We start from the raw sequence: 27,086 nt of genomic DNA, 5'->3' as shown, positions 1-27,086 counted from the left end.
GAAATAGCACCTCGTCTTGAGGGTGTGAGTGAGTGCAAGAGTGAGAGAGAAAGTCCCCACTGCCTGTAGGAGTTGGAATGGGGAGGATGTTGAGTTTGGCGTTAACATTAAAGCCTGTGTGACAGAATTTGGTTGCGATGTGAAGCTCCTGTGTTTCCCTGGGTTATCTGTTAATTGAAGCAGATTGCCATGAACATAAGTGAGGATGAGCCATATCATATGTGATAATTAACAGCATCGGTAGCACCTGTGTCCCAACGCACCATCCAAACACATGCTCACACATGCACGTCTGGAATTGCTCATCCAAGCTTTGCCTGAACCAAACAATCACACATACCTCGCCATCCCTGGTCCTCCTCATGGTTTAAGACATTATATCTCTCAACCGATTAGCTCTCTAGACAGTCCCACCCATCCACTCCAGTCCCCTCACCATGCATGGTTCTGATGCACTCAAAGCCCTGGAAGTCCCACAGCTTGATGGTCATGTCTGCAGAGCAGGAGGCCAACAGCTTGCCAGTATGGTCAAAGGATATGTCCTGGACAGAGTCTGTGTGACCCTTCAGCGTCCGCTCAAAGTCTCCTGTCTCATAGTCCCACACCTGGCAAGGAGAGAAAACACACCATTTCAGCTGCTGTGTGAACATAACGCATGAACAGAACACCCCTCAGCTGCTCTCCAAATACCACTGTCTCGTCTAGCCTAGTCTGCACCGTGACACTGCCTCTTCCCCGAGCGACCAAGCAGCCAAAACAGGCTTACAGGAGGCAGGCTGTGACTAGCACAGAGAGATAAGGATAGGATTCATAAAATGCAGTAGAATATCATATTAATGTCATATCACAAGAGAACCAAAACATCCTGGGTGAGGTGCCAGAAATACTTCTCTAGACATTAAATACCCACAGTTCACTGTCTGAGGTTCGTCTCTAGAGTTCCAATAGCATAGAATGACGAGCCTAAAGCCAGACGGCGTCTCGACATGCAAACACCGACCCCATACATATTCAACGTTCAAAACCCCTGTCTGATTAAGTTACTGTTTCTAGAAGAATACATTTGTCTGTGAAGCGTATAAATTCAAATATCCCCATATTGGGATAGTGTGAGAAAGGAATAAGCCTAGGGTGGTTGAATAAATGTCTATTGTGATGATATTGACCGTGAGTCTTAAATAGCAGGGTCAACCACAAACACTAGTTTGGCTGCATCTAAAACATGATGGGTATCACATTACCCTGTGTTTCCAGACAGGCAGGCACTGTGGGGATAAGCTTTTCCTCCATCACTGAGCATGGGGGGGGGCTGGACTTGGGCAAACTGACAGAAGCCCCCTCCTAACTCATTTGGGCTTTCTCCACCAGCCCCGCCCGTTTTGAGTCTAGTCTACCACAAAATCCACCCCAGTATGACGTGTTGTTAAGTCTGCCAGTACCACCAAGACCATCACTTAGTCTGCGGAGCTTGTGCTTCTGCCACCAAACACATTAGTGCTGAGCTTGTTACCTATGCAAATGGCAGGCTAGTGAAACATAGGTGGTGCAATTTATTACAGCTTTTATGGTATTTTCTTCTGCAGACCAACGTATCCTGTTAGCTCAGTAAGCTGCAGTATAGATGCAACTGCACAATGTCATTAGGTAATAAGGTCAGAGGTCAAGGGAGGCTAACCTGAAAATAAACTGTTTATGTACTGACAACAGCATGAGATAAACCATAAAATGAATGTACGCCACTCGCAACAATGTGGCTCTAAGAGAGAGAGATTAACGTTAACTCTTTCCATTGACCAACTAATAATAAGCTACATTCAATTTAAAGATCAAACCAGTAATTAATATAGGCCTACTTGAGGGGACACTAAAATAGTCACTTTAAAATAATGTGGTCCAGTCTGCGCTGAAGGCCTCCGCAGGGTCTTTCTTGCCATAAGCAGCAGTTAACCTGACACTCAACCTCAAGCTGTTTGGCCTAGTTTAGTGTGAGGGACAGGGCTTCTTATCACCATGCAGAGAAAGGGAATGCGAGACACACAGAGCAAAGGAAGTAGAGAAGGCTCACTGCTCACAAAACCTGCTGATTTACATACTGCCAAGGTGGCGAGCTCAAGGACAGTAATATGTAAAAAAATATATATATATATATTTTTTTTTAAATGGATTGCATAGATTTGCTACGTTAGCAGAAGGGATAGCAGAGGACCAGAGGGGGAAGGAGTGAGGGCAAGCAGAGCATCAAAGCTCTGACAATTACTCCCTGCATAGCAAAAGAGGAGAAAGAGAGACTAGTATCAGACTGCAGGCAAACCAACAGCCTTACTGGAATGTCAAAGAGAGAATGTCAGTGTGCAGAGCTCTTACGTTCAGCTCCCCAGTTAAAGATTTAACAGCAAGGTCTGGAGGGAAAGTAGGGCACAGAGTGAAGCGAGCCAGGCAAGGAAAGAAGAAGCGGCATAAGAGGGCAGGATGTGAGATTTGGAGCCTGACTGTGCCTGCTCTGGGATGGCTGGATGGTGGTCATGGCAGGGGGGCCAGCACGCAAGCGAAAGATAAAATAACATTAGTAAAGGAAGGAGGGAGGTGGTGGTGAAAGCCCCTGGAGGGAGTGTGGCAAAATAGAGAACAGGCGACTGATTCCACATGAATAAAAGATGCAGCACAAATATTTATACTCATTTGGGCACAGAGGTAGCTCGCTGTGGCAGCGCAGCAGACCAGACGCTGTAAAAACAGCATGGCAGACGAACCAGGGTCATTATTATACTGCCTGTATTAATGCACTTAAAAAATAGCAATTTATGGATGTCAAATCGATAGGGTGGGGGGGGGTTGCTGTAGGGCGTGTCCTGATAAAAGGAGAGCGCAAGCAAGAGAAAGCGCAGGGGCAAGTGTGGTAGGTATTAGGTAGTGCTGATGCGGTGCCAGGCTGGCACACAGGCTGAATGAACAACAAGGAAGCAGAGCTCATCGCTTTGGGAATGCAGCTAAAAGCAAAACACTATTGTTTTATGAGCATCTCTCCTCTGCGTTTTGTAAAAAATATCTCAAAGAAATCCACACATGCCTAGAGCATATTATACAGCTAAGCAAATCCAATAGAGAATGAGGCCTGCTACAGCGTACTCAATCTTTCAAAATATTTCAGCAGCATTGAAGGTCCCCAAGAACAGTGGTCATCATTCTTAATGGAAGAAGTTTGGAACCACCAAGACTTCCTAGAGCTGGCCGCCCGGCCAAACTGAGCAATCAGGGGAGAAAGGCCTTGGTCAGGGTGGTGACCAAGAACCCGATGGTCACTCCAGAGTTCCTCTGCAGAGATGGGAGAACAACCATCTCTGCAGCACTCTACCAAAATCAGGCCTTTATGGTAGAGTGGCAAGATGGAAGCCACTCCTCAGTAAAAAGGCATGACAGCCAACTTGAAGTTTGCCAAAAGGCACCTAAAGGACTGACCATGAGAAACAAGATTATCTGGTTTGATGAAAGCAAGATTGAACCTCTGCCCTGAATGCCAAGCGTCACATCTGGAGGAAACCTGGCACCATTCCAACGGTAAAGCATCATGCTGTGGGGATGTTTTTCAGTGGCAGGGACTGGTAGACCATCAAGTGAAAGATGAACAGAGCAAGGTACAGAGATATCCTTCATTAAAACCTGCTCCAGAGTGCTCAGGACCTCAGACTGGGGTAAAAGGTGCACCTCGCAACAAGACAAAGACCCTAAGCACACAGCCAAGGCAATGCAGGAGTGGCTTCAGTACAAGTCTCTGAATGTCCTTGAGTGGCCCAGCCAAAGCCCATACTTGAATTTGATCAAACATCTCTGGAGACCTGAAAATATCTGAGCAGCAATGCTCCCCATCCAACCTGACAGAGCTTGAGAGGATCTGCAGAGAATAATGTGAGAAACTCCCCGAATACAGGTGTGCCAAGCTTGTAGTGTCATCCCCAAGACGACTCATGGCTGTAATTGCTGCCAAAGGTGCTTCAAGAAAGTTGAGTAAAGGGTCTGAATAAGTGTTATTTTTAAATGTTTAATTCGCAAACATTTCTAAAAACTGTTTTTGCTTTGTCATTATGGGGTATTGTGTGTAGATTTATGAGGAATTAAACACATTTCTTTTTAGAATAAAGGTTGTAACTTATACTTTCCTGAATGCACTGTATTTGGCATATTTGGGTTAAGAACAGGTCAAGTAATACTATATGCTTTTAAACAATTAAAATCTGAAATGTAACTCAAAATAGTAATTTAGTGTCTCAACATTCTCAAAACCCCAAATTAGACTGACAATGATCGATATTGTAATATTGTCATTATCTATGTGGCCTAAGTACACTCTTAGCTATGATGTGGGCGTACCCCAAGGGTCAATACTGGGGCCCCTCCTGTTCAGCCTGTACATTAATGATCTGCCTTCTGTCTGTACTGGGTCTGAAGTTCAAATGTATGCAGATGATAGTGATACAGTGCCTTGCGAAAGTATTCGGCCCCCGTGAACTTTGCGACCTTTTGCCACATTTCAGGCTTCAAACATAAAGATATAAAACTGTATTTTTTTGTGAAGAATCAACAACAAGTGGGACACAATCATGAAGTGGAACGACATTTATTGGATATTTCAAACTTTTTTAACAAATCAAAAACTGAAGAATTGGGCGTGCAAAATTATTCAGCCCCTTTACTTTCAGTGCAGCAAACTCTCTCCAGAAGTTCAGTGAGGATCTCTGAATGATCCAATGTTGACCTAAATGACTAATGATGATAAATACAATCCACCTGTGTGTAATCAAGTCTCCGTATAAATGCACTTGCACTGTGATAGTCTCAGAGGTCCATTAAAAGCGCAGAGAGCATCATGAAGAACAAGGAACACACCAGGCAGGTCCGAGATACTGTTGTGAAGAAGTTTAAATCCGGATTTGGATACAAAGATTTCCCAAGCTTTAAACATCCCAAGGAGCACTGTGCAAGCGATAATATTGAAATGGAAGGAGTATCAGACCACTGCAAATCTACCAAGACCTGGCCGTCCCTCTAAACTTTCAGCTTATACAAGGAGAAGACTGATCAGAGATGCAGCCAAGAGGCCCATGATCACTCTGGATGAACTGCAGAGATCTACAGCTGAGGTGGGAGACTCTGTCCATTGGACAACAATCAGTCGTATATTGCACAAATCTGGCCTTTATGGAAGAGTGGCAAGAAGAAAGCCATTTCTTAAAGATATCCATAAAAAGTGTTGTTTAAAGTTTGCCACAAGCCACCTGGGAGACACACCAAACATGTGGAAGAAGGTGCTCTGGTCAGATGAAACCAAAATTGAACTTTTTGGCAACAATGCAAAACGTTATGTTTGGCGTAAAAGCAACACAGCTCATCACCCTGAACACCCTATCCCCACTGCCAAACATGGTGGTGGCAGCATCATGGTTTGGGCCTGCTTTTCTTCAGCAGGGACAGGGAAGATGGTTAAAATTGATGGGAAGATGGATGGAGCCAAATACAGGACCATTCTGGAAGAAAACCTGATGGAGTCTGCAAAGACCTGAGACTGGGACGGAGATTTGTCTTCCAACAAGACAATGATCCAAAACATAAAGCAAAATCTACAATGGAATGGTTCAAAAATAAACATATCCAGGTGTTAGAATGGCCAAGTCAAAGTCCAGACCTGAATCCAATCGAGAATCTGTGGAAAGAACTGAAAACTGCTGTTCACAAATGCTCTCCATCCAACCTCACTGAGCTCGAGCTGTTTTGCAAGGAGGAATGGGAAAAAATGTCAGTCTCTCGATGTGCAAAACTGATAGGAGACATACCCCAAGCGATTTACAGCTGTAATCGCAGCAAAAGGTGGCGCTACAAAGTATTAACTTAAGGGGGCTGAATAATTTTGCACGCCCAATTTTTCAGTTTTTGATTTGTTAAAAAAGTTTGAAATATCCAATAAATGTCGTTCCACTTCATGATTGTGTCCCACTTGTTGTTGATTCTTCACAAAAAAAATACAGTTTTATATCTTTATGTTTGAAGCCTGAAATGTGGCAAAAGGTCGCAAAGTTCAAGGGGGCCGAATACTTTCGCAAGGCACTGTATATGTGCATGCAAAGAGCAAACAACAAGCTGCACAATAACTCACTACTGTAATGGTCCAGGTTACAAAGTGGCTCAGTGACTCGTGTTTGCATCTCAATGTGAAAAGAACTGTTTGCATGTTCTTCACAAAGAGGGCAACAGATGCTACTGAGCCATATGTCTGTGTCAGGTGAGAAGCTCCAGGTGGTATCTGATTTTAAGTACCTTGGCATCATACTTGATTCCAACCTCTCTTTTAAAAAGCATGTGAAAAAGGCCCCCCAAAAAAGACCAAATTCAACCTAGCTAATTTCCGATTTACACGAAATTGTTTGACTACAGAGGTAGCAAAACTGTTCTTCAAATCTATGATACTCCCCCACTTAACATACGGCTTGACTAGTTGGGCCCCAAGCTGGCTGTACAACATTAAAACCTATTCAGTCTGTCTACAAACAGGCTCTCAAAGTGCTTGATAGGAAGCCAATAGCCATCATCACTGTTACATCCTCAGAAAGCATGAGCTCCTGAGTAGAGGTCGGCCGATTAATCTGAATGGCCGATTTTTTAGGGCCGATTTCAAGTTTTCATAACAATCGGAAAATCGGTATTATTGGGTGCCGTTTAAAAAATAATAATTTTTTTACACCTTTATTTAATCTTTATTTAACTTGGCAAGTCCGTTAAGAACACGTTCTTATTTTCAATGATGGCCTAGGAACAGTTGGTTAACTGCCTTGTTCAGGGGCAGAACGACAGATTTGTCAGCTCGGGGGATTCAATCTTGCAACCCTAACTAGTCCAACACAATAACGACCTGCCTCTCTCTCGTTGCACTCCACAAGGAGGCTGCCTGTTACGCAAATGCAGTAAGCCAAGGTAAGTTGCTAGCTAGCATTAAACTTATTTTATAAACAACAATCATAATCACTAGTTAACTACACATGGTTGATGATATTACTAGGTATTATCTAGCGTGTCCTGCGTTGCATATAATCTGACTGAGCATACAAGTATCTGATTGAGCGGTGGTAGGCAGAAGCAGGCGCATAAACATTCATTCAAACAGCACTTTTGTGCATTTTGCCAGCAGCTCTTCGTTGTGCGTCAAGCATTGTGCTGTTTATGACTTCAAGTCTATCAACTCCCAAGACGAGGCTCGTGGAACCGAAGTGAAATGGCTAGCTAGTTAGCGCACGCTAATTGTCATTGTGTTGCTGGTTCGAGCCCAGAGAGGAGCGAGGAGAGGGATGGAAGCTATACTGTTACACTGGCAATACTAAAGTGCCTATAAGAACATCCAATAGTCAAAGGTTAATGAAATACAACTGGTATAGAGGGAAATAGTCCTATAATTCCTAGAATAACTACAACCTAAAACTTCTTACCTGGGAATATTGAAGACTCATGTTAAAAGGAACCACAAGCTTTCATATGTTCTCATGTTCTGAGCAAGGAACTGAACCATTAGCTTTCTTACATGGCACATATTGCACTTTTACTTCTTCAACACTTTGTTTTTGCATTATTTAAACCAAATTGAACATGTTTCCTTATTTACTTGAGGCTAAATTGATTTTATTGATGTATTATATTAAGTTAAAATAAGTGTTCATTCAGTATTGTTGTAATTGTCATTATTACAAATAAATAAATTTAAAAAATAAAATAAATTAAAAATAAAAGGCTGATTAATCGGTATCGGCTTTTATGGTCCTCCAATAATCGGTATCGTTGTTGAAAAATCATAATCGGTCGACCTCTACTCCTGAGTTGGGAAAATCTTGTGCAATAAACAAGATTCAAGATCCTAAATGGCCTGGCTCCCCCTCCACTCAGTATTTTTGTTAAACAGAAAACCCAAACATATGGCAGCAGATCCACAAGGTCTGCCATGAGAGGTGACTGTATAGTTCCCTTAAGGATAAGTACCTTTAGTAAATCTGCTTTCTCTGTGAGAGCTTCCCATATCTGGAATACACTGCCATCAGACACACAACTGCACCACCTATCACACTTTCACAAAATGTATGAATACATGGCTAAAGGTCAATCAGATTTCTGGTCATGATCCCTAACTGCGTATTGCCACTTTCCATGTCTGTAGCTTGTGAGGTGTGGAAACACTGTTGCTTGTCCTATGTTGCTCTGTCTGTACGCTACGTCTTGCTTGTCCTATGTTGCTCTGTCTGTACGCTACGTCTTGCTTGTCCTATGTTGCTCTGTCTGTACGCTACGTCTTGCTTGTCCTATGTTGCTCTGTCTGTACGCTACGTCTTGCTTGTCCTATGTTGCTCTGTCTGTACGCTCCGTCTTGCTTGTCCTATGTTGCTCTGTCTGTACGCTACGTCTTGCTTGTCCTATGTTGCTCTGTCTGTCTACGTCTTGCTTGTCCTATGTTGCTCTGTCTGTACGCTACGTCTTGCTTGTCCTATGTTGCTCTGTCTGTACGCTACGTCTTGCTTGTCCTATGTTGCTCTGTCTGTACGCTACGTCTTGCTTGTCCTATGTTGCTCTGTCTGTATGCTATGTCTTGCTTGTCCTGTTGCTCTGCATGTGCTCAATGATTGTCTATATTGTAATTGTTTTTAATAACCTGCCCAGGGACTGTGGTTGAAAATTAGCCGGCTGGCTAAAACCGACACTTTTACTGAAACGTTGATAAATGTGCACTGCCCCTGTAAAAAATAAAATAAACTTGCACCAACTACACTGAACAAAAATATAAATGTAACAATTTACTGAGTTACAGTTAAGGAAAATCTGTCAATTGAAATAAATTCAGTAGGCTATAATCTATGGGTTTCACATGACCAGTAATACAGATATGAATCTGTTGGTCACATCTCTCTTTTTTTTTTTTTTTAAAGGTAAGGGATGTGGTGGATCTGAAAACCAGTCAGTATTTGGTGGGACTACCATTTGCCCAATGCAACGTGACACATCCCCTTTGGATAGCGTTTATCAGGCTTGTGGAATGTTGTCCCACTCCTCAATGGAGGTGCGAAGTTGCTGGATATTGGCGGGAACTGGAACACGCCGTCATACACGTCAATCCAGAGAATCCCAAACATGATCAATGCATGACACGTCGTCTGGTGACATTTTCAGCATGCAGGAATTGTGTACAGATCCTTGCGACATGGGACTGTGCATTATCATGCTGAAACATGAGGGGATGGCGGCAGATGAACAGCATGACAATGGGCCTCAGGATTTCGTCATGATATCTCTGTGCATTCAAATTGCCATCGGTAAATGCAATTGTGTTAGTTGTCCATAGCTTATGCCTGCCCATCCAATGACCCCACCGTCACCATGGGGCACTCTATTCACAATGTTGACATTGGCAAATCGCTTGCCCGCCCGCAACAGTTGATACTGGGATTCATCCCTAAAAAGCACACTTCTCCAGCGTGCCAGTGGTCATCGAACGTGAGCATTTACCCACTGAAGTCAGTTACAACGCCAAACTGCAGTCAAGGTCAAAACCCTGACAAGCATGCAGATGAGCTTCCCGAGACAGTTTCTGGGAGTTTGTGCAGAAATTCTTGGGTTGTGCAAACCCACAGCTTCATCAGCTGGCCAGTTGGCTGGTTTAAGACTATTGCACAGGTAAAGAAGAAGGATGTGGAAGTGCTGGAGTAGTTAAACGTGGTTTGCGGTCACGAGGCCGGTTGGACGTACTGCCAAATTCTCAAAATCGACGTTGGAGGCAGCTTATGGTATATAAATGAGCATTACATTATCTGGCAAACTCTGGTGGACATGGTTGCAGTCAGCATGCCAATTGCACACTCCCTTAAAACATCTGTGACATTGCACATTTTAGAGTGGCCTTTTATTGTCCCCAGCACAAGGTGCATCTGTGTAATGATCATGCTGTTTAATCAGGTTCTTCATATGCCACACCTATCAGGTGGATGGATTACCTTGGCAAAGGAAAATGCTAACTAACAGAGATGTTAACAAATTTGTGCACAGAATGAGAGAAAAAGCTTTTTGTGAGCATGGAACAATTCCGGGATCTTTTATTTCAGCTCATGAAACATGGGACCAGCACTTTACCTGTTCTGTTTATATTTTTGCTCAACATATGTTGACACCCAATTTCATGCTTTTACACCAAATATAATTGGTTCAGTGGCACGTTTTGAAATTGTACAAGGACGTGAATTGGTTAAAGATATACAGTTCAATGGTTGGTACACAGCTCTGCAGTTGACCTTTACTGAAAAGGGACTCAAACCCAGGCCTTATTGGTTGCAGTTATACATATACAGTCAACTCCCATGCAAGTGGATAAAATAACTTGCCAGCAGTGTTGGGGAAGTTGTTTGGGGCGGTTTGCTTGCATCCCATTTAAGTGCATCACGTTGTTTGTACATTGTCTATGTTATTCTCCAGGGAAACAATTAAACAGAGTAAATACTTGTTGTTTATGATGGTTCTTATATTCTACTGACCTTTATTGTGGCGTCCTCTGAGGCAGACACCATGACACTGAAGACTGGGTGGAAGATGACACGTGTGACGGGGGAACGATGGCCGCTCAGCGCGTACTTCTCCGGCGGGCGAGGTATCCACTCTTTGGGGTCACGCTTCTGGGCTATGGGCCCACCCAAGGTTATCTCCTCCTTGGCCTCGTTCAGCTTTGACTCCAGCTCCATCACCTTGGGGGTTAGGGGGCATATGTAGACAACATTGTAATACCGTCACAATAGGATATGCGGTAACAAAGAAGGAAATTAGACATTTCTGGCACAAAATTGCTGCCGCGCTTCATCTGGTGGGAAATACATATTCGTGGTGGATGAGGTGAGTTTAGCCCTTTCAACGTAGTGCACTTTGAGACGCTTGGAAAACCTCCACTTTGGAATACAGTATGTGTATAATCTGTAAAAGCAAGCAAAAACGTCTAATATAAGCTTGCTAATGCTGATGATACATGGAAATATCTGCTGGCTTCAGTGTACTGCTAAGTAAGCACATCAAAGCCACCCATATCAAACGATCTCATATCTTAAGGGCATTAGGTTAACACATTAAATTCTTTGTTGTGTAACCTTTTTAATACGCTGTGTATAGTGAGTATCGGCTCAGATGACGTTCCGCCGCAGTCATGGGTCAAGACTAGGAGACACAATCCCCAGCTACAAAAGCATCACCTGAAACAAAACAAACCTTCTTTTGTAATCTGATGACTGAGGTCCATTTCTTTTCCAAAAGGCCAGCGTACTTCTTATCCAATTCTTCATTCTGGTTGGGAAAAAATATATATATATTTTTTGGAAAAGAACACTGCACGCACACAGAAACACAATCTAGCACAGAACTTAGCTTAGGCCTAATCAGTGGGGCCTATGGGTCTGCCTCGGGGGCAGCTGAGATTGCAGACAGAGTCTTCGGGAACAGTAGTGTGCGCGAGCGAGAGCGCAGTAATAAGGAATGGGATTTACATCCCTACAGCCAAACATAGTCAGCCTTGAGGCTAATTGTAAACACATACACACGGAGACATACTTAGAGACACAAACACATTCTTAATCCCCCTCACACAAGCTAATCTCCTGCAGACAAGGGTTTATGCCCTCACAAACCGTACACTGGGGAGGAAAATTTACTTCAGGGAGCCTGGCAGAGAGCGGCTTCCACCTGTAGAAAAAAACTAGCAACAGGGGTGTGGAGGCCATTTTTCTAAAGGGCAAAGGAGGGAGTACTGGTACGTGTTTACAGAATGGCTAGGGTATGGAGTAAGGCGAACTTAAGTGAAACCTGTTACGGGTACTAGCCAAGATCAAGACTATCATGTTGCCTAAAAACTAGCCTACATGTTTTATTCAGGGATGGCAGAAAAGGACAAAGAAGTGGTTGGTATGTGTGGAGACGTGAGACATAGAGCCCCCCAGCTCTTGTTTAAGTTGGGGGTGCCAACGGGCCAGGTCGAGTTAAGTCACCTGCAGCTGAGCCCCACACTTGCCTCTGCCTCCACAGCATGCTAAATAGATCCAGTCACAGTGATCAGGGTCATATTTCACTGTACCCTGTAATTACATCTGTAACCCTGTTAACGTGGCTATTAAACTCTAAAAACTCAACGTATACGTATTTCCATTGTCTCTTCATGTGGTGTTACTAATGGGAGACGATGAAAGAGCCAAGAGGGAGATTGGTGCGTTGGGATAGGGGTAGTACAACCCCTCTTCTCTGGTGATTCAGTAAAGTACTATACCAGGTCACCAGCTTCAGCTCAGCTATCAAACAAACCATACAAAAATCTGATTAACAGGCTAGCCAGTTTCAGTGAGGGAATTATTGTGTTGCTTTGTGGTAGATTTAACCCATTTCTTTCCCCTCTTAGGAGAAGAGAGAACATGTGGATGTGTGAAGTAGTGCTGCAGGCACAGAGGGCAGGTGTGTGTACTGAAGCTGAGCTGCTGCTGCTCCTTGGAAGAAATAGCAGAGGTGTACAAGAGAACAGTTGCTGCCTCGCTCAGCGCTTGGAGTGATAAGGGGGAGGAGGAGAAGTGATGGGGATGGAGGGATGAAAGGAGTCGTGGCACTGTGCCTGTGAAGAGAGGGAGGAGAGAGAAATGTGACCTGCCATCTGCCGATGGCTTTACAGAAAGTCAGTCAGTGCTCCCACACACACACACCACCTTATCACTGTGGTCTGCCAGTCTATCAGCAGGGTGTATGTGTGCGCACGTGCGTGCGGGCCGTGCCAGACGCAAGGTGTGGCATGCTGTTTAGTATGCCATCTTCAACACCACTCTGCTCACCTAGATACCGCATTACATTATTTTAGGAGGTCTTAAAAGAAACTCGAGACAAAGGCTGTGTAAATGTAGCATTAGGGGAAATGCCTTAATTCTCCATTGGCATAGCCTCCTCATTTAACAGATAATGAATAGACTAGATTAAGGCAATGGAAGGCTGTTAATGGAATTGCCAGCATCATTAGGGCAGGCTTTTAACACAATCCTTCCAAAGTGCGTGCGTGTGGTGTCAGACGCATCAGAGAGCTTCTCCGTCCATAGTAATCATATATTATTCAGGCTGTTTCCACTAACTAGGGAGAAGGAAGGACTGAACACCTCTCCCATCTGTGCTATACAAATAGAGGTAATGACAAAGACTGGGAGAAAGAGGCAGAGGGAGCATTTACATGTTAACCTGCCACACGTCGTCTTTGCTCCTTGTTTTGTCTTGTTTGAGGAGAGATTGTTCATTGCATAAATTCAAAGGGCTCTTTCATTCGGGGCGTTAGCTGCTAACTACCTGCAGTTACATTAGCTCTGATAGAGCACAGCTGGGAAGACAGGGAGAGAGGTTATCTTCAGCTTCTGTTCCACAACCCTGACTGCAGTGTCGCACGTGAGAGACTACCTATAATCATGGCTCTAAAGCACCTTAATCGGGCTCATATCGATTCAGTCACACGTCTGCGTCAATTAAAAGGGTGAATAAAGTGGAAGTCATAGCCTTATTGTTTGGGTAAATAGGCTTGATTGATAATGTGTGTGTGTGGAATGTGTCCGTTATTTCTCACCATGTCTAATTCTGCCTCCTTCTTGAAAGTTGAATAAGCTTCTTCATATCCATTGGAACGAAGATAATCAGCTATCGCTCGATTTCTGCAATAGGACAAAACAGCAATTAGTTAACTTGTTAAAAGCAGTAGAGATTAGAAGACGAGACAGACTTCATTTAGTCAGGGATGTGACTACAGGTAAAACAAATACATTAAATAAGCATGTCTGAGTAACATGTAAATTGCATTGGTCTTTTGTTTGACATGCATTATAGAAAAATCACACGAACAGACCAATTTGGCACAGATAGCACATGTCTGCTGTCGATAATGAGATCTTGTTGCTCTGGGCAAATAATGGAGGAATCACTCCCCACGGAGTAGAGAGAAAATTAAAACTAGCCTACTGTACACCACAGAAACAGCTGCATAGTGCGCACACACAGCTATTCTATGAAATTCTTTATATTAGACGAGACAAGCGAAAGATGAGCTAGCGGTATGAGATGTGGAGATAAACCAGACAGAGAGGAGTCAGGCAGTCATTTCACTGTGACTATTCCTCTGTTCAGGGTTGGGCCAATACACACGTAACTGACCTGTGGGTGTAACCTGGAACTAAAGCCACGGCTGAGGCTAAATTTACCCACCCAGGGCTAGGTTATTTCAGTGCCTAAAGTCATTCAGCTGAAACGGTTGTCTGAACCAGGGTTTCCGTTAAGGAAATGTGGAGCAGGACATTAGACCGGCAACATTTTCAATTTATTGACATGCATTGGGTGCAACGTGCTCAAGGCCACACACAAATGGTTTGTTTCATAATGCAATTAGTGGGAAAACAGTTGTCAAAGTGCACGGCACATGCAAGCGGTTTCATGTGGCCGATATGAAAATATCCATTGAAGAAGTAAAAAGGGAGCTCTAATAGGCTGCTTTGAAGCAAGGTAAGACATGCCTCAATATGTATTAAAACGTTCAGGTTTCAAATAATTACATATACACTACCAAAGGTATTTGGACATCTGCTAGTCGAACATCTCATTCAAAATCATGGGCATTAATATGGAGTTGGTCCCCCGTTTGCTGCTATAACAGCCTTTCCACTAGATGTTGGAACATTGCTGCGGGGACTTGCTTCCATTCAGCCACAAGAGCACTAGTGAGGTCGGGCACTGATGTTGGGCGATTAGGCCTAGCTTGCAGTCAGCATTCTAATTCATCCCAAAGGTGTTCAATGAGGTTGGGGTCTGTGCAGATCAGTCAAGCTCTTCCACATTGATCTCGACAAACCATTTATGTAGGGACCTCACTTTGTAGACAGGGCATTGTCATGCTGAAACAGGAATGGGCTTTTCCCATGCCACAAAGTTTGAAGCACAGAATCGTCTAGAATGTCACTAGGCTGTAGTGTTAAGAATTCCCTTCACTGGGACTAAGGGACCTAGTCCGAACCATTAAAAACAGCTCCACTATGCATTAGGGCAGGTAGCGTTATCCTGGCATCCCCCAAACCCAGATTCGTCTGTCGGAGTACCAGATAGTCAAGCGCCATTAATCACTCCAGAGAACGGGTTTCCACTACTCCAATGACAACGAGCTTTACACCACACCAGCTGACGCTTTGCATTGCGCATGGTGATCTAAGGCTTCTGTGAGGCTTCTGGGCCACGGAAACCCATTTCATGAAGCTACCGACGAACAGTTCTTGTGCTGACGTTGCTTCCAGAGGCAGTTTGGAACCCAGTAGTGAGTGTTGCAAATGAGGACAGACGATTTTTAAGCGCTACTCACTTCAGCACTCGGCAGTCCCGTTTTGTGAGCTTGTGTGGCCTACCACTTCGTGGCTAAGCCGTTGTTGCTCCTAGACGCTTCAACTTCACAATAAACACCTTTTTTCAGTTGACAAGGGAAGCTTTCGCATGGCAGAAGATGGACAAACTGACTTGTCGGAAAGGTGGCATCCTATAACGGTGCCACGTTGAAAGTCACTGAGCTCTTCAATAAGGACATTCTACTGCCAATGTTTGTCTATGGAGAGTGCATTGCTGTGTGCTTGATTTTATACACCTGTCAGCAACGGGTGTGGCTGAAATAGCTGAATCTACTAATTGAAGGGGTGTCCACACACTGTACACAAGTATTTTTTTTTAAATGCATACTGCCTCCAGTTCATTGCAAAATGGTGTGATGCACTGATGAAGCCTGCCTTCCATTCCCGTTTGATCTCTCTTACAAAACAACTGGGACCACAGGAATATGAGACTTCCGACTTCTATGCAGTCGAGACATGATTATTATAATTTTTTTTTTTTTTAACATAGCTCCGACTGGGAAAAATTGTTTTGAACAGTCATCCAACTCGGGAACTCCGGCCTCTTTCTAGAGCTCTGACTTTCCGACCTGAAGATCACAGACGTCATGATTTGACCTCATTTTTCCGGAGTCCCCAGCTGTCTCAAAAGCAGCGAAAGATACTGCAGTCTGTCTGACAGATTGTCCATTCAAAGGCTCTGTATCTGTACGCTCTACGCATGTGATTAAAACAAATATACTGTACACACGGCAATTTAATTCCATTAAATTATACAAAGTAACTTAGACATAAGCATGGCCAGTCAAATGTATTTACCGCAACTGGTGAATAGCCTAATGAATGAATTGCCTAAAAAAGCATTATTTTGCAATGGGATTTTCTCTTTTCTTCTTCTCTGACAATTAACCGATAAATGCCAGCTATTACTGGCTAACGGAAACCCTGGTCTGAACAGAATGAATTTACAGTGAGAACAGATGTTGAGTTTAAGTAGTAAAGTTCGATAGATCGATAATAGGTGTCAAAGTTCAAGGAGGGCTTACTCACAGCGTTGTATGGTCTGGATGTGTGTGGGGGCATTGGGCAAGGCTATTCACCTGAGTGAGAAAATTGACCAAAAAATAATAATAAAAAAGATGTTGGGCTTGGCAGACACACGGAGGCTGGCTGGCTTTAAAGTGGTGTGTGTGTGTGTTTGACAGTCTGTCAGGACAGCATGTAGCTGGCCTTTCAGCCTGACTGCACCCCATGTACCACCCTGCCGCCCCCCTCCTCCTATTCCCCTTCCACCCCTCCTGTATCCCTGCCTACTCCCAGATGACAATAGCAGTGTGATTACAACTGAAGGTCAGCAGGAGGTTATCGCTCATGTGACAGCCTGCTGCAGGTCTGGTGAGGTGGTTAGTGTGTTGTGTAAAAGAGTTAAAAGGGTGTGTGTTGTGCCTGTGTGTACCGTGTTTCCCTAGCTCCACCCAGGCCCAGCAGACGGAGACAGAAACCCCTGAAGCATATTGGTTGTGCGTATGTACTAGTGTTATCCTGGGCTGCAACAGAACAGTCAGTCTTACTCTGGGGCTGCTTGCCGCAGCAGACAATGGTACACTGTGGGCCTCTCAGCTGAGACGGGCAAAACAAAAAGATCCTTGGTGTCATGTACACAGATATATTAAAAGAACAACCCAAACCAGCTACAGCCTGTTCTGTCCTCCAGAAAAGCACAAAACCCTGCACAAGGGTTTCCAGAGCCAAGCGAGAGATAGACATCACCCAATTTCTCATTTCAGATTCATTAAACCCTTACAGTACCACCAAGGATTGGTAAAACTAAGCCACGATTGATCACAGCCTGTCAGTTCAAATGGGAACAAATTAGTGATAGTGGGCAGAGCAAGCAAGGTGAGCAGAGCCAAGCACGAGCTAGCGAAATGCTATTGGCACGTTCTAACATTAATTTGCATATTTTCATTATGGAACACCTACTCTGAAGTGCCCATGTGCAATAATTCGCCATGGCACTCCTTTAAACAAGCCTTATTTTTTAATTTTTTTTAAAGTCCACTCTGGATTCTAGTTTTGGGAACAGAAAACTGTATTGAGATCAAAATGTTTCATCTGTAAGAACATTTACAGATCAACCAAAATGCATCTCGTTCCATCTTCTCCTGGCCAATGGGCTTCCTCTCACTACCATATTTGGTAGTGAGCGGAAACGCCAAGCGGATGCTTCACATTTTTACATCCGGTGAAATATCTGACCCCATCCTCCATACAAGGGAAGATGGGGGCCAATTCATTATTCTACCACAGCTAGGAACAAGATGTATCAATAAGAGCAACAGAGACTGGGAAGGACAAAAGCATTCTTGTATCGGCATCAGTCAAAAATCAAGATGCTGAAGTACTGCAGTGTCGGACTGTTGAGATCCAAGCTTTTCCCTCCTCACCCTGGCTCGACCTCTGGGGGGGATTATATTAAAAAACATACCAAATTCACTATGCGGCAAGAACAGACAAGAGTGAGGGGGCAAAAGAGGGAGAGAAAGGAGGAAGAGTAAACAGAGGGAAAAAGAAAAGGGAGAGGGTGGAGAGAGAAATGGGAAGAGGACTAACAGATCGCAAGCACGCTCGTCTCCATGGCTACCAACCCACAGTGAGAGGAAACAGTGTGTGGTTGGTTGGTATCAGTGAGCGGGCCATGGCCAGAGGTAACAAAACACATCCTCGCTCAGAGTACATGCTGTATCTACAAACTGTTTACCAATTCAACACCCACACACTGATGTCACATATATCAACTATCCGTCTAAAAACAGTGGTTGGCAAATAGATTACATCATGCTGCTTACTTAGACAGCCAATACCCAACCCCACCCTTTTATTTTTTTAAAATAAAAAAAATTACATGATCATGAGAAACTCCTCTAACAAGGATTTCACCAGCTATTGCACCAATGGGAGCGTAGACAAATTAGACAAAACGTATAACAACCCTAAACATAGGCTGAATGCAGCAGAGGGTGAAATGCTGCTATTCAAAATGGCAGAGACAGGACAGTGAGAGCGGTTCCATGAAGAATATACAACAAACAGAGCAAGGAGATGCTGCATTAGCACATAGAGCGCAAGCCTGTTGCCAGCCAGCCAGCTTGTTGATCACATCACGTCCTGTTGATCTAGCTCCGCACCACACACACGCCTGCTTCAAGAGCCCCGCCCCAGAGCAGCCACGCTGCTGCACAGCTTTCACACTGCACTATTTATTTAATTTTATTTAACCTTGAACTAACTAGACAAGTCAGTAAAGAACAAATTCTTATTTACAATGACGGCCTAGGTACAGTGGATTAACTGCCTTGTTCAGGGCAGAACAGATTTTTACCTTGTCAGCTCGGCGATTCGATCTAGCAACCTTTCAGTTATGGCCCAATGCTCTACCCACTAGGCTACCTGCCGCCCCTAAATTCACTATGAAATTAATTTAGAAGCAAGGCAAAGCGCGACAGACCTGGTGCTGCATGTATCAAGCATCTCAGAGTAGGATTGCTGATATAGAATCAGTTTTGTCTTTTAGATCATAATGAATAATATTACATGGACAGGGGGGGACCGGATCCTAAATTAGCCTTCCAAAACAGAGAAACTTGTTACATACTGCCTAGTCTTACACCCTACAACAGCCCATAGAGTCAAAGACATACACACATTTCAGTATACACTCACCCAGTCTTGATTGTGCCAATCATTACCAAGCCATGGGCTACTTAGCCATCTTCTTACTGGTCAATCAATCCAGGCTATAAAACCAGCTTTTCTGCTTCGCCAGCCAGGACACCATCTCTCTAACAAGGTTTCTCGAGTAGACTTGACATCACAGCCGTAGACAAGATGTATAGACCTGCTGAATATTTCAACACTAGCCTGTATCATTAAATGTTTTAAGCAATGTCTGAACTCTGAGGAACCGTGTCTCATATAAAATTCTATTCCCTTTAGAATTTTATATCCATTTGTATGTAGGTCAAGTCTTTGATCGTATATGCTGGTTGTGTGTGTAGGTATACCCTGCAGACCTGGTTTTAAAAAAGGTAGCTAGTATTTGTTTTCTTGACTGCCTGGATTACCAATTGTGTGGAATTTGCACTTTTAGGACTATTCCATTGCACCAGGCAAGCTCAATGACGTGCAGCTAAAGTATTTGAAAGATAACATGGTATTATTTGAACCCAAGTGTAGTATTGGCGTATTAAGGCCTCTGTGGTAGACCTCAACTCTGAATAGGCTCAATGTTTTATGAGTTGCCCTGCGCTGCCTGCTGCTGTATATATAGAGCATGATATCACAACCTGAGCTTGTTCTGGCTCAGTGTTACAGTGCTTCTCTCTCTGGCCTGTGAAATGATAACCCCAGTAGAAACAAACAGGGTGGAGGACCAGGCTCAGTACAGTTATAAAAAGACAAGGCCACTGACTGGCAGGCAGAGAAAGACATTACAGAAAGAGAGATAAACATTCAATAAATAGACAATAGAATAAAAGCAATGTGAGAGCGCTCGCAAGAAGAAGTGGTGGGTTTCTTTATTACTTTGCCATCGCTGTCCTTGGGCAAAGAATGGGACTCTTTACAGCCCATAGTGTCCGGTGCTTGCCTGCTCTGAGTTGGAGGGATACATGGCTTAGTAGAGCGGTTAAGATCACAAAGCCATGATCAACCATGTGGAAGCCATGGAAGAGCAGCATTATTGTAAGGCACAGGAGTTACTCTGCCCACAGAGGGGGAGGGAAAGAGAAAACCAAGGGAGCGGGAAGATTTTAAGACATTTCTATAACAAAGGATTGTGTGGAGCATGTGCCCATATTCTCTCCCCCTCTCTAACCATGATCCTTGTATGTACTGTACTCAACAGTTCTCTGAGTGTGTAGGAAAGGCCTTGTTGCCTCTAACATTCAGGAGTTTGAACCAATTATATAAAAGGATTGGGTCATTACAGTTGTATCCCTGGGCAACCATAAATGTCCATGAAAAAGACAAGTCAGTCATGAATTCTGTCCAGTTCAATGCATCTGATAGGTGGAGTTGGGCTACTGCAGACTTGCATCCAAAATAGCTCCCTATTCCCTATTAGCGTACTACTTTTGACCAGTGTCTCATAGGGCTCTGGTATGGGGAATAGGGAGCTCTGGCCTAATGCAGTGCACTATGTAGGGAATAGCGTACCATGAGACTGACCCCATTTCTATGTCATTAGACAGCAGCAATTAACAGTCTTCTTACCTGCAGACATCTAGCAATTAACCCTTGGCCTACAACGGTAGCGTCACTGGAAATCTAACATAAAAAAATACAAATTTGTTTATTTCAGCTAGAGAGATGTTTCTCAATCCACCGATATTGCTCTTCGGCATCTGCGGTGAAAGGTGGCAGAGCTAGAGCGGTGTTTGTCAGACCATGAGACATCCCAAAAATGGGTCTTCTCATGAAAACGTCTGTAGCTCCTAGTGAGGCTTCGGATGCACGCACACCACGTAGCGCTTCAGAGTAAATTACTCGCTAACGTACAGTCCCTAGTTAAAGTCGACGAAATAAGGGCAAGAGTTGATTTCCAAAGAGATATCTGGGATTGTAAACATACTCATACTCACAAGTGAAATATATTGGAACACAGCTTAGCCTTTTGTTAACCTGTTAAGACTCTAGGGGCAGTATTTCATTTTTGGATAAAAAGACGTGCCCGTTTTAAGCGCAATATTTTGTCACGAAAAGATGCTCGAATATGCTTGGAATTGATAGTTTTGGAAAGAAGACAGTCTTACGTTTCCAGAAATGCAAAGATTTTCACTGTGAGTCCCTTAGAACAAATGCTTCGGGCAAAACCAAGATGTATGACCGACCAGGAAATGCACAGGATTTCTGAGGCTACGTTTTCCATGATCGCCTTATATGGCTGTGAATGCGACAGGAATGAACGGACTCTTTCTCTTGTTTCCCCAAGGTCTTTGCAGCATTGTGATGTATTTGTAGGGATATCATTGGAAGATTGACCATAAGGGACTACATTTACCAGGTGTCCCGCTTGGTGTCTGCGTGGCAATCGGTGCGCAAAAGTCAGGTCCCGGTATTTTTCCATTCAAATCTCAGAACAAACCAGGCTACAAGGACGGTGCTTTCAATGGAGAGAAATATGACAAACCACCTTCAGGATTGATTCAAACAACGTTTTCCATGTTTCAGTCGATATTATGGAGTTAATTCGGAAAAAGTTCGACATGTAGGTGACTGAATTTTCGGTTAGTTTCGGTAGCCATATGCATAGTAACAAAAGGTAACGATGTGTCCTACACAAGAATCTTTCAGGAAAAACTGGACATCTGCTATGTAACTGAGAGTCTCCTCATTGAAACATCTGAAGTTCTTCAAAGGTAAATTATTTTTATTTGATTCCTTGGCTGGTTTTTGTGAATATGTTGCGTGCTAAATGCTAACGCTAATGCTAAGCTAGCTATCACCACTCTTACACAAATTAGTGATTTTCTCTGGTTCTAAAGCATATTTTGAAAATCTGAGACGACAGGATTGTTAAGAAAAGGATAAGCTTGAGAACAGGCATATTTATTTCATTTCATTTGCGATTTTTAGAAATCGCTAACGTTGCGTTATGCTAATGAGCTTGAGGCTGTAGTTACGCTACCGCATACGGGTTTGGTCGGACTATGAGGTTAATCACACTGTCATCTCAGATTTTCAAAATATGCTTTACAGCCAACGCTAGACAAGCATTTGTGTAGGTTTATAATAGCCTAGCATAGTATTATGCCTTGCTAGCAGCAAGCAACCTTGTCACGGAAATCAGAAAAGCAATCAAATTAAATCGTTTACCTTTGATGAACTTCGGATGTTTTCACTCACGAGACTCCCAGGTAGATAGCAAAAGTTCATTTTTTCCCAAAAATATTATTTTTGTAGGCGAAACAGCTCCGTTTGTTCTTCACGTTTGGCTGAGAAATCGCCCGGAAATTGCGGTCACCACAACGCCAATTTTTCCCCCCAAATTAGCGCCATAATATCGACAGAAACATGGCAAACATTGTTTAGAATCCATCCTCAATGTGTTTTTCTAATATCTATTCGATAATATATCCGTCGGGGACAATTCCTTTTTCTCTAGGACCAATTGGAGTAATGGCTACCTCTGCACTTTACGCGAGAAATCTCTCTCGGAGCCACCATGTGACCACTTACGCAATGTGCCCCCATACGGCTATTCTTCAACAGAAATGCGTAAAACTACGTCAATGCTGTAGACACCTTGGGGAATACGTAGAAAGCGTAAGCTCGTTGATGGTACATTCACAGCCATATAGGGAGTCATTGGAACGCAGCGCTTTCAAAACCTGGGGCACTTCCGGATTGGATTTCTCAGGCTTTCGCCTGCAACATCAGTTCTGTTATACTATATCTTTACCGTTTTGGAAATGTTAGAGTGTTCTCTATCGAAAGCTATGCATATTCTAGCATCTTTTCCTGACAAAATATCCTGTTTAAAACGGGATTTTTTTTTCTCCAAAAATGAAAATACTGCCCCCTAACACCAACAGGTTAACCTCTTCAATCTATGGGTGCGCTATGTCATTATTGGATAAAAAGACGTGCCCGTTTTAAGCGCAATATTTTGTAACGAAAATATGCTCGACTATGCATGGAATTGACAGCCTTGGAAAGACAAAACTCTGACGTCTCCAAAACTGCAAAGATATTATCTGTGCGTGCCCCAGAACTAATGCTACAGGCGAAACCAAGATGCAACTTCTAACAGGAAATGAACAGGATTTTTGACGCTGTGTTTACTAACGTCTCCTTATATGGCTGTGAATATGCTGGGAACGAGCTTATGCGCTCTGCCGTTCATCCAAGATGTCTGCAGCATTGTGGCGTATTTGTAGGCATATCATTGGAAGATTGGCCATAAGAGACTACATTTACCAGGTGTCCGCCCGGTGTCCTGCGTCGAAATTGGTGCGCAATCTCCAGCTGCAACCATTCTTCCATGTGATTGAGAGGAGAGAGGAGACTTCCAGGACCGATATATCATCGAAGAGATATGTGAAAAACACCTTGAGGATTGATTCTAAACTACGTTTACCATGTTTCTGTTGATATTATGGAGTTAATTTGGAAAAAAGTTTGGCGTTTGGATAACTGAATTTTCAGTTTTCTTTGGTAGCCAAATGTGACGCACCAAACGGACCGATTTCTCCTGCACAAAAAATCTTTCAGGAAAAACTGAACATTTGCTATCTAACTGAGAGTCTCCTCATTGAAAACATCCGAAGTTCTTCAATGGTAAATTATTTATTGAATGTTTCTGCTGGTTTGTGAAAATGTGGCCTGCTAATGCTAACGCTAAATGCTAATGCTAAATGCTAACGCTAAATGCTAGTTTGCTATGGTAGAGAAGCATATTTTTGAAAATCTGAGATGAGTGTTGTTAACAAAAGGCTAAGCTTGAGAGCAAATAGATTCATTTCATTTGCGATTTTCATGAATAGTTAACGTTGCGTTATGGTAATGAGCTTGAGGCTGTAGTCACGATACCGGATCCGGGATGGCTCGACGCAAGAAGTTAAGTACTGCAGTGCATATCCTCCTCAAGGACTGCACCAGATTTGCCAGTTCTTACAGTGAGATGTTACCCCACTCTTCCACCAAGGTACCTGCAAGTTCCCAAACATTTCTGGGGGGAATGGCCCTCACCCTCCGATCCAACAGGTCCGAGACGTGGTCTGCCACTGCGAGGACGATCACCTGTCCGTCCAGTCTCCCTGTAGCGCTGCCTAGGCGTCTCACAGTACAGACATTGCTATTTATTGCCCTGGCCACATCTGCAGTCCTCATGCCTCCTTGCAGCATGCCTAAGGCATGTTCACACAGATGAGCAGGGACCCTGGGCTGTTTTTCCAGAGTCTGTAGAAAGGCCTCTTTAGTGTCCTAGTTTTCATAACTGTGACCTTAATTGCCTACCATCTGTAAGCGGTCAGTGTTTTAATGACCGTTCCACAGGTGAATGTTCATTAATTGTTTATGGTTCATTAAACAAGATTGGGAAACAGTGTTTAACCCTTTACAATGAAGATTTAGTTATTTGGATTTTTATTAATCATCTTTGAAAGACAGGGTCCTGAAAAGTGGATGTTTCTTTTTTTGCTGAGTTTAGAACAGGAAGCACCCATGCTTCGTTCTATCCAACACTGGTAAGACCAATTGGATTCCACGCTTCAAGATTGCGTCGATCACGTGGACTGGGATTAGTTCCAAGTATCCTCAGATAACAGTGACATACGCTGACTCAGTGAGCGAGTTTATAATGAAGTGTATATGAGATGCTGTACACAATGTGACTATTTAAACCTTCCCTAACCAGAAGTGTGTAACATGATGTCCTATGAGTGTCATATGATGAAGATCAAAGGTTAGTGATGAATTTTATCTATATTTCTGCTTTTTTTTACTCCAATCTTTCGCTGGAAAAGTGGCTGTTCTTTTGACTTGGCTATGACCTAACAATCATATGTTGTGCTTTCGCTGTAAAGCATTTTTGAAATCAGACACGATGGGTAGATTAACAAGATGTTTATCTTTCATTTGCTGTATTGGACTTGTTAATGTGTGAAAGTTACATATTTGTAAAAAAATACTTTTGAATTTCGCACACTGCCTTTTCAGCGGAATGTTGTCGAGGTGTTCCGCTAGCGGAAGCCCTGCGCTAGAAAGGTTAAGTACAAATTCTTACTTACAATGATAACCCACTGTTCCCCAGTACGCTAACTGTCTTGTTCAGGGGCAGCTTGGGGATTCGATCTAGCAACCTTTCAGTTAGTGGCCCAACACTAACCACTAGGCTACCTGCCTAGCGGTATAGAGACAAAGTGGCATCGCAATTCAACGGCTCAAACACCAGACGTATGTGGCAGGGCCTACAGACAATCAAGGACTACAAAAAGAATACCAGCCCAGACGGCATCCCTAGCCGAGTACTCAGAGCATGCGCAGACCATCTAGCTGGTGTTTACGGACTTATTCAGTCAATCCCCATCTCAGTCTGCTGTCCCCACATGCTTCAAGATGGCCACCATTATTCTTGTTCCCAAAAAAGCAAAAGATATCTGAACTAAATAACTATCATCCCGTAGCACTCATTCTGTCATCATGAAGCGCTTTCAGAGACTAGTCAAGGATCATATCACCACCTTACCTGCCACCCTAGAACCTCTTCAATTTACCAGTCTCAACGTCAACAGTGAAGAGGCAACTCCGGGATGCAGGCCTTCTAGGCAGAGTTGCAAAGACAAAGCGACATCTCAGACTGACCAATAAAAATAAAAGATTAATATGGGCAAAAGAACAGACACCTGACAGAGGAACTCTGCCAAAAAGGCCAGCATCCCTGAGTCGCCTCTTCACTGTTGACGTAGAGACTGGTGTTTTGCAGGTACTACAGCCAGTGAAAGTGCAGGGTGCCAAATTCAAAACAGAAATCCCATAATTAAAATTCCTCAAACATAAGTAGTTCACACCATTTTAAAGATACACTTCTTGTTAATCCCACCAGTGTCCGATTTCAAAAAGGCTTTACGGCAAAAGCACCAAACGATTATGTTAGGTCAGAGCCAAGTCACAGAAAAACAGGCATTTTTCCAGCCAAAGAGAAGTCGCAAAAATCAGAAATATAATTAATCACTAACCTTTGATGATCTTCAGATGACACTCATAGGACTTCATGTTACACAATACATATGTTTTGTTCGATAAAGTGCATATTTATATAAGAAAATCTCAGTATACATTGGGGCGTTATGTAAAGTAGCCCAAAAACATCTGGTTTTGCAGAGAGCCACCTCAATTTACAGAAATACTCATAAATGTTGATGAAAATACAAGTGGTATACATGGAACTTTAGATACACTTCTCCTTAATGGAACCGCTGTGTCAGATTTCAAAAAAGCTTTACGGAAAAAGCAAACCATGCAATAATCTGAGTACGGCGCTCAGAGCCCAAAAGATCTGCCATGTATTGTGCAGTCAACAGAAGTCAGAAATAACATTATAAATATTCACTTACCTTTGATGATCTTCATCAGAATGCACTCCCAGTTCCACAATAAATGTTTGTTTTGTTCAATAATGTCCATCATTTATGTCCAAATAGCTCCTTTTGTTTGGATTTGTTTACCAAACGCTCTAACTCACGAAGGGTGTTCACTAGGAGCAGACGAAGAGTCAAAAAGTTCCGTTACAGTTCGTAGAAACATGTCAAACGTATTATAGAATCAATCTTTAGGATGTTTTTAACAAATGTTCAATAATGTTCCAACCGGAGAATTCCTTGGTCTGTAGAAATGCAATGGAATGCGAGCTAACTCATGTGAACGAGCGTCACGAGCTCAAGGCATTCTGCCAGACCTCTGACTCAATCCCCACTCATTTGGCCCCCCTTCACAGTAGAAGCATCAAACAAGGTTCTAAAGACTTGACATCTAGTGGAATCCTTAGGAAGTGCAACAACCAAAATCCCACTGTATCTTCAAAAGGGAATGATTTAAAAAAATGACCGACCTCAGATTATCCACTTCCTGGTTGGATTTTTTCTCAGGTTTTTGCCTGCC

General features: G+C 43.2%; 1 protein-coding gene across 3 annotated transcripts in view; it reads right to left on the bottom strand.

Moving 5' to 3' along the window:
- The window catches only part of LOC115141777 (lissencephaly-1 homolog A), a 91,070-nt gene that overhangs the window by 13,776 nt on the left and 50,208 nt on the right, over positions 1-27,086 (bottom strand). For all 3 annotated transcript variants that reach the window (XM_029680965.2, XM_029680964.2, XM_029680967.2), the window contains exons 3-6: positions 13,634-13,718; positions 11,266-11,340; positions 10,548-10,754; positions 437-605 (exon numbers count right to left, since the gene is read on the bottom strand). In XM_029680965.2, coding sequence (XP_029536825.1) covers positions 437-605; positions 10,548-10,754; positions 11,266-11,340; positions 13,634-13,718 — 536 coding nt within the window. The remainder of the gene's footprint in view (positions 1-436; positions 606-10,547; positions 10,755-11,265; positions 11,341-13,633; positions 13,719-27,086) is intronic.

This window comes from Oncorhynchus nerka, linkage group LG14 (assembly GCF_034236695.1).
Source record: "Oncorhynchus nerka isolate Pitt River linkage group LG14, Oner_Uvic_2.0, whole genome shotgun sequence".
Taxonomy (NCBI): Eukaryota; Metazoa; Chordata; class Actinopteri; order Salmoniformes; family Salmonidae; genus Oncorhynchus; species Oncorhynchus nerka.
The sequence above is the reverse complement of the archived record's forward strand: the minus strand, read 5'-3'. Positions and strand labels throughout refer to the sequence as shown.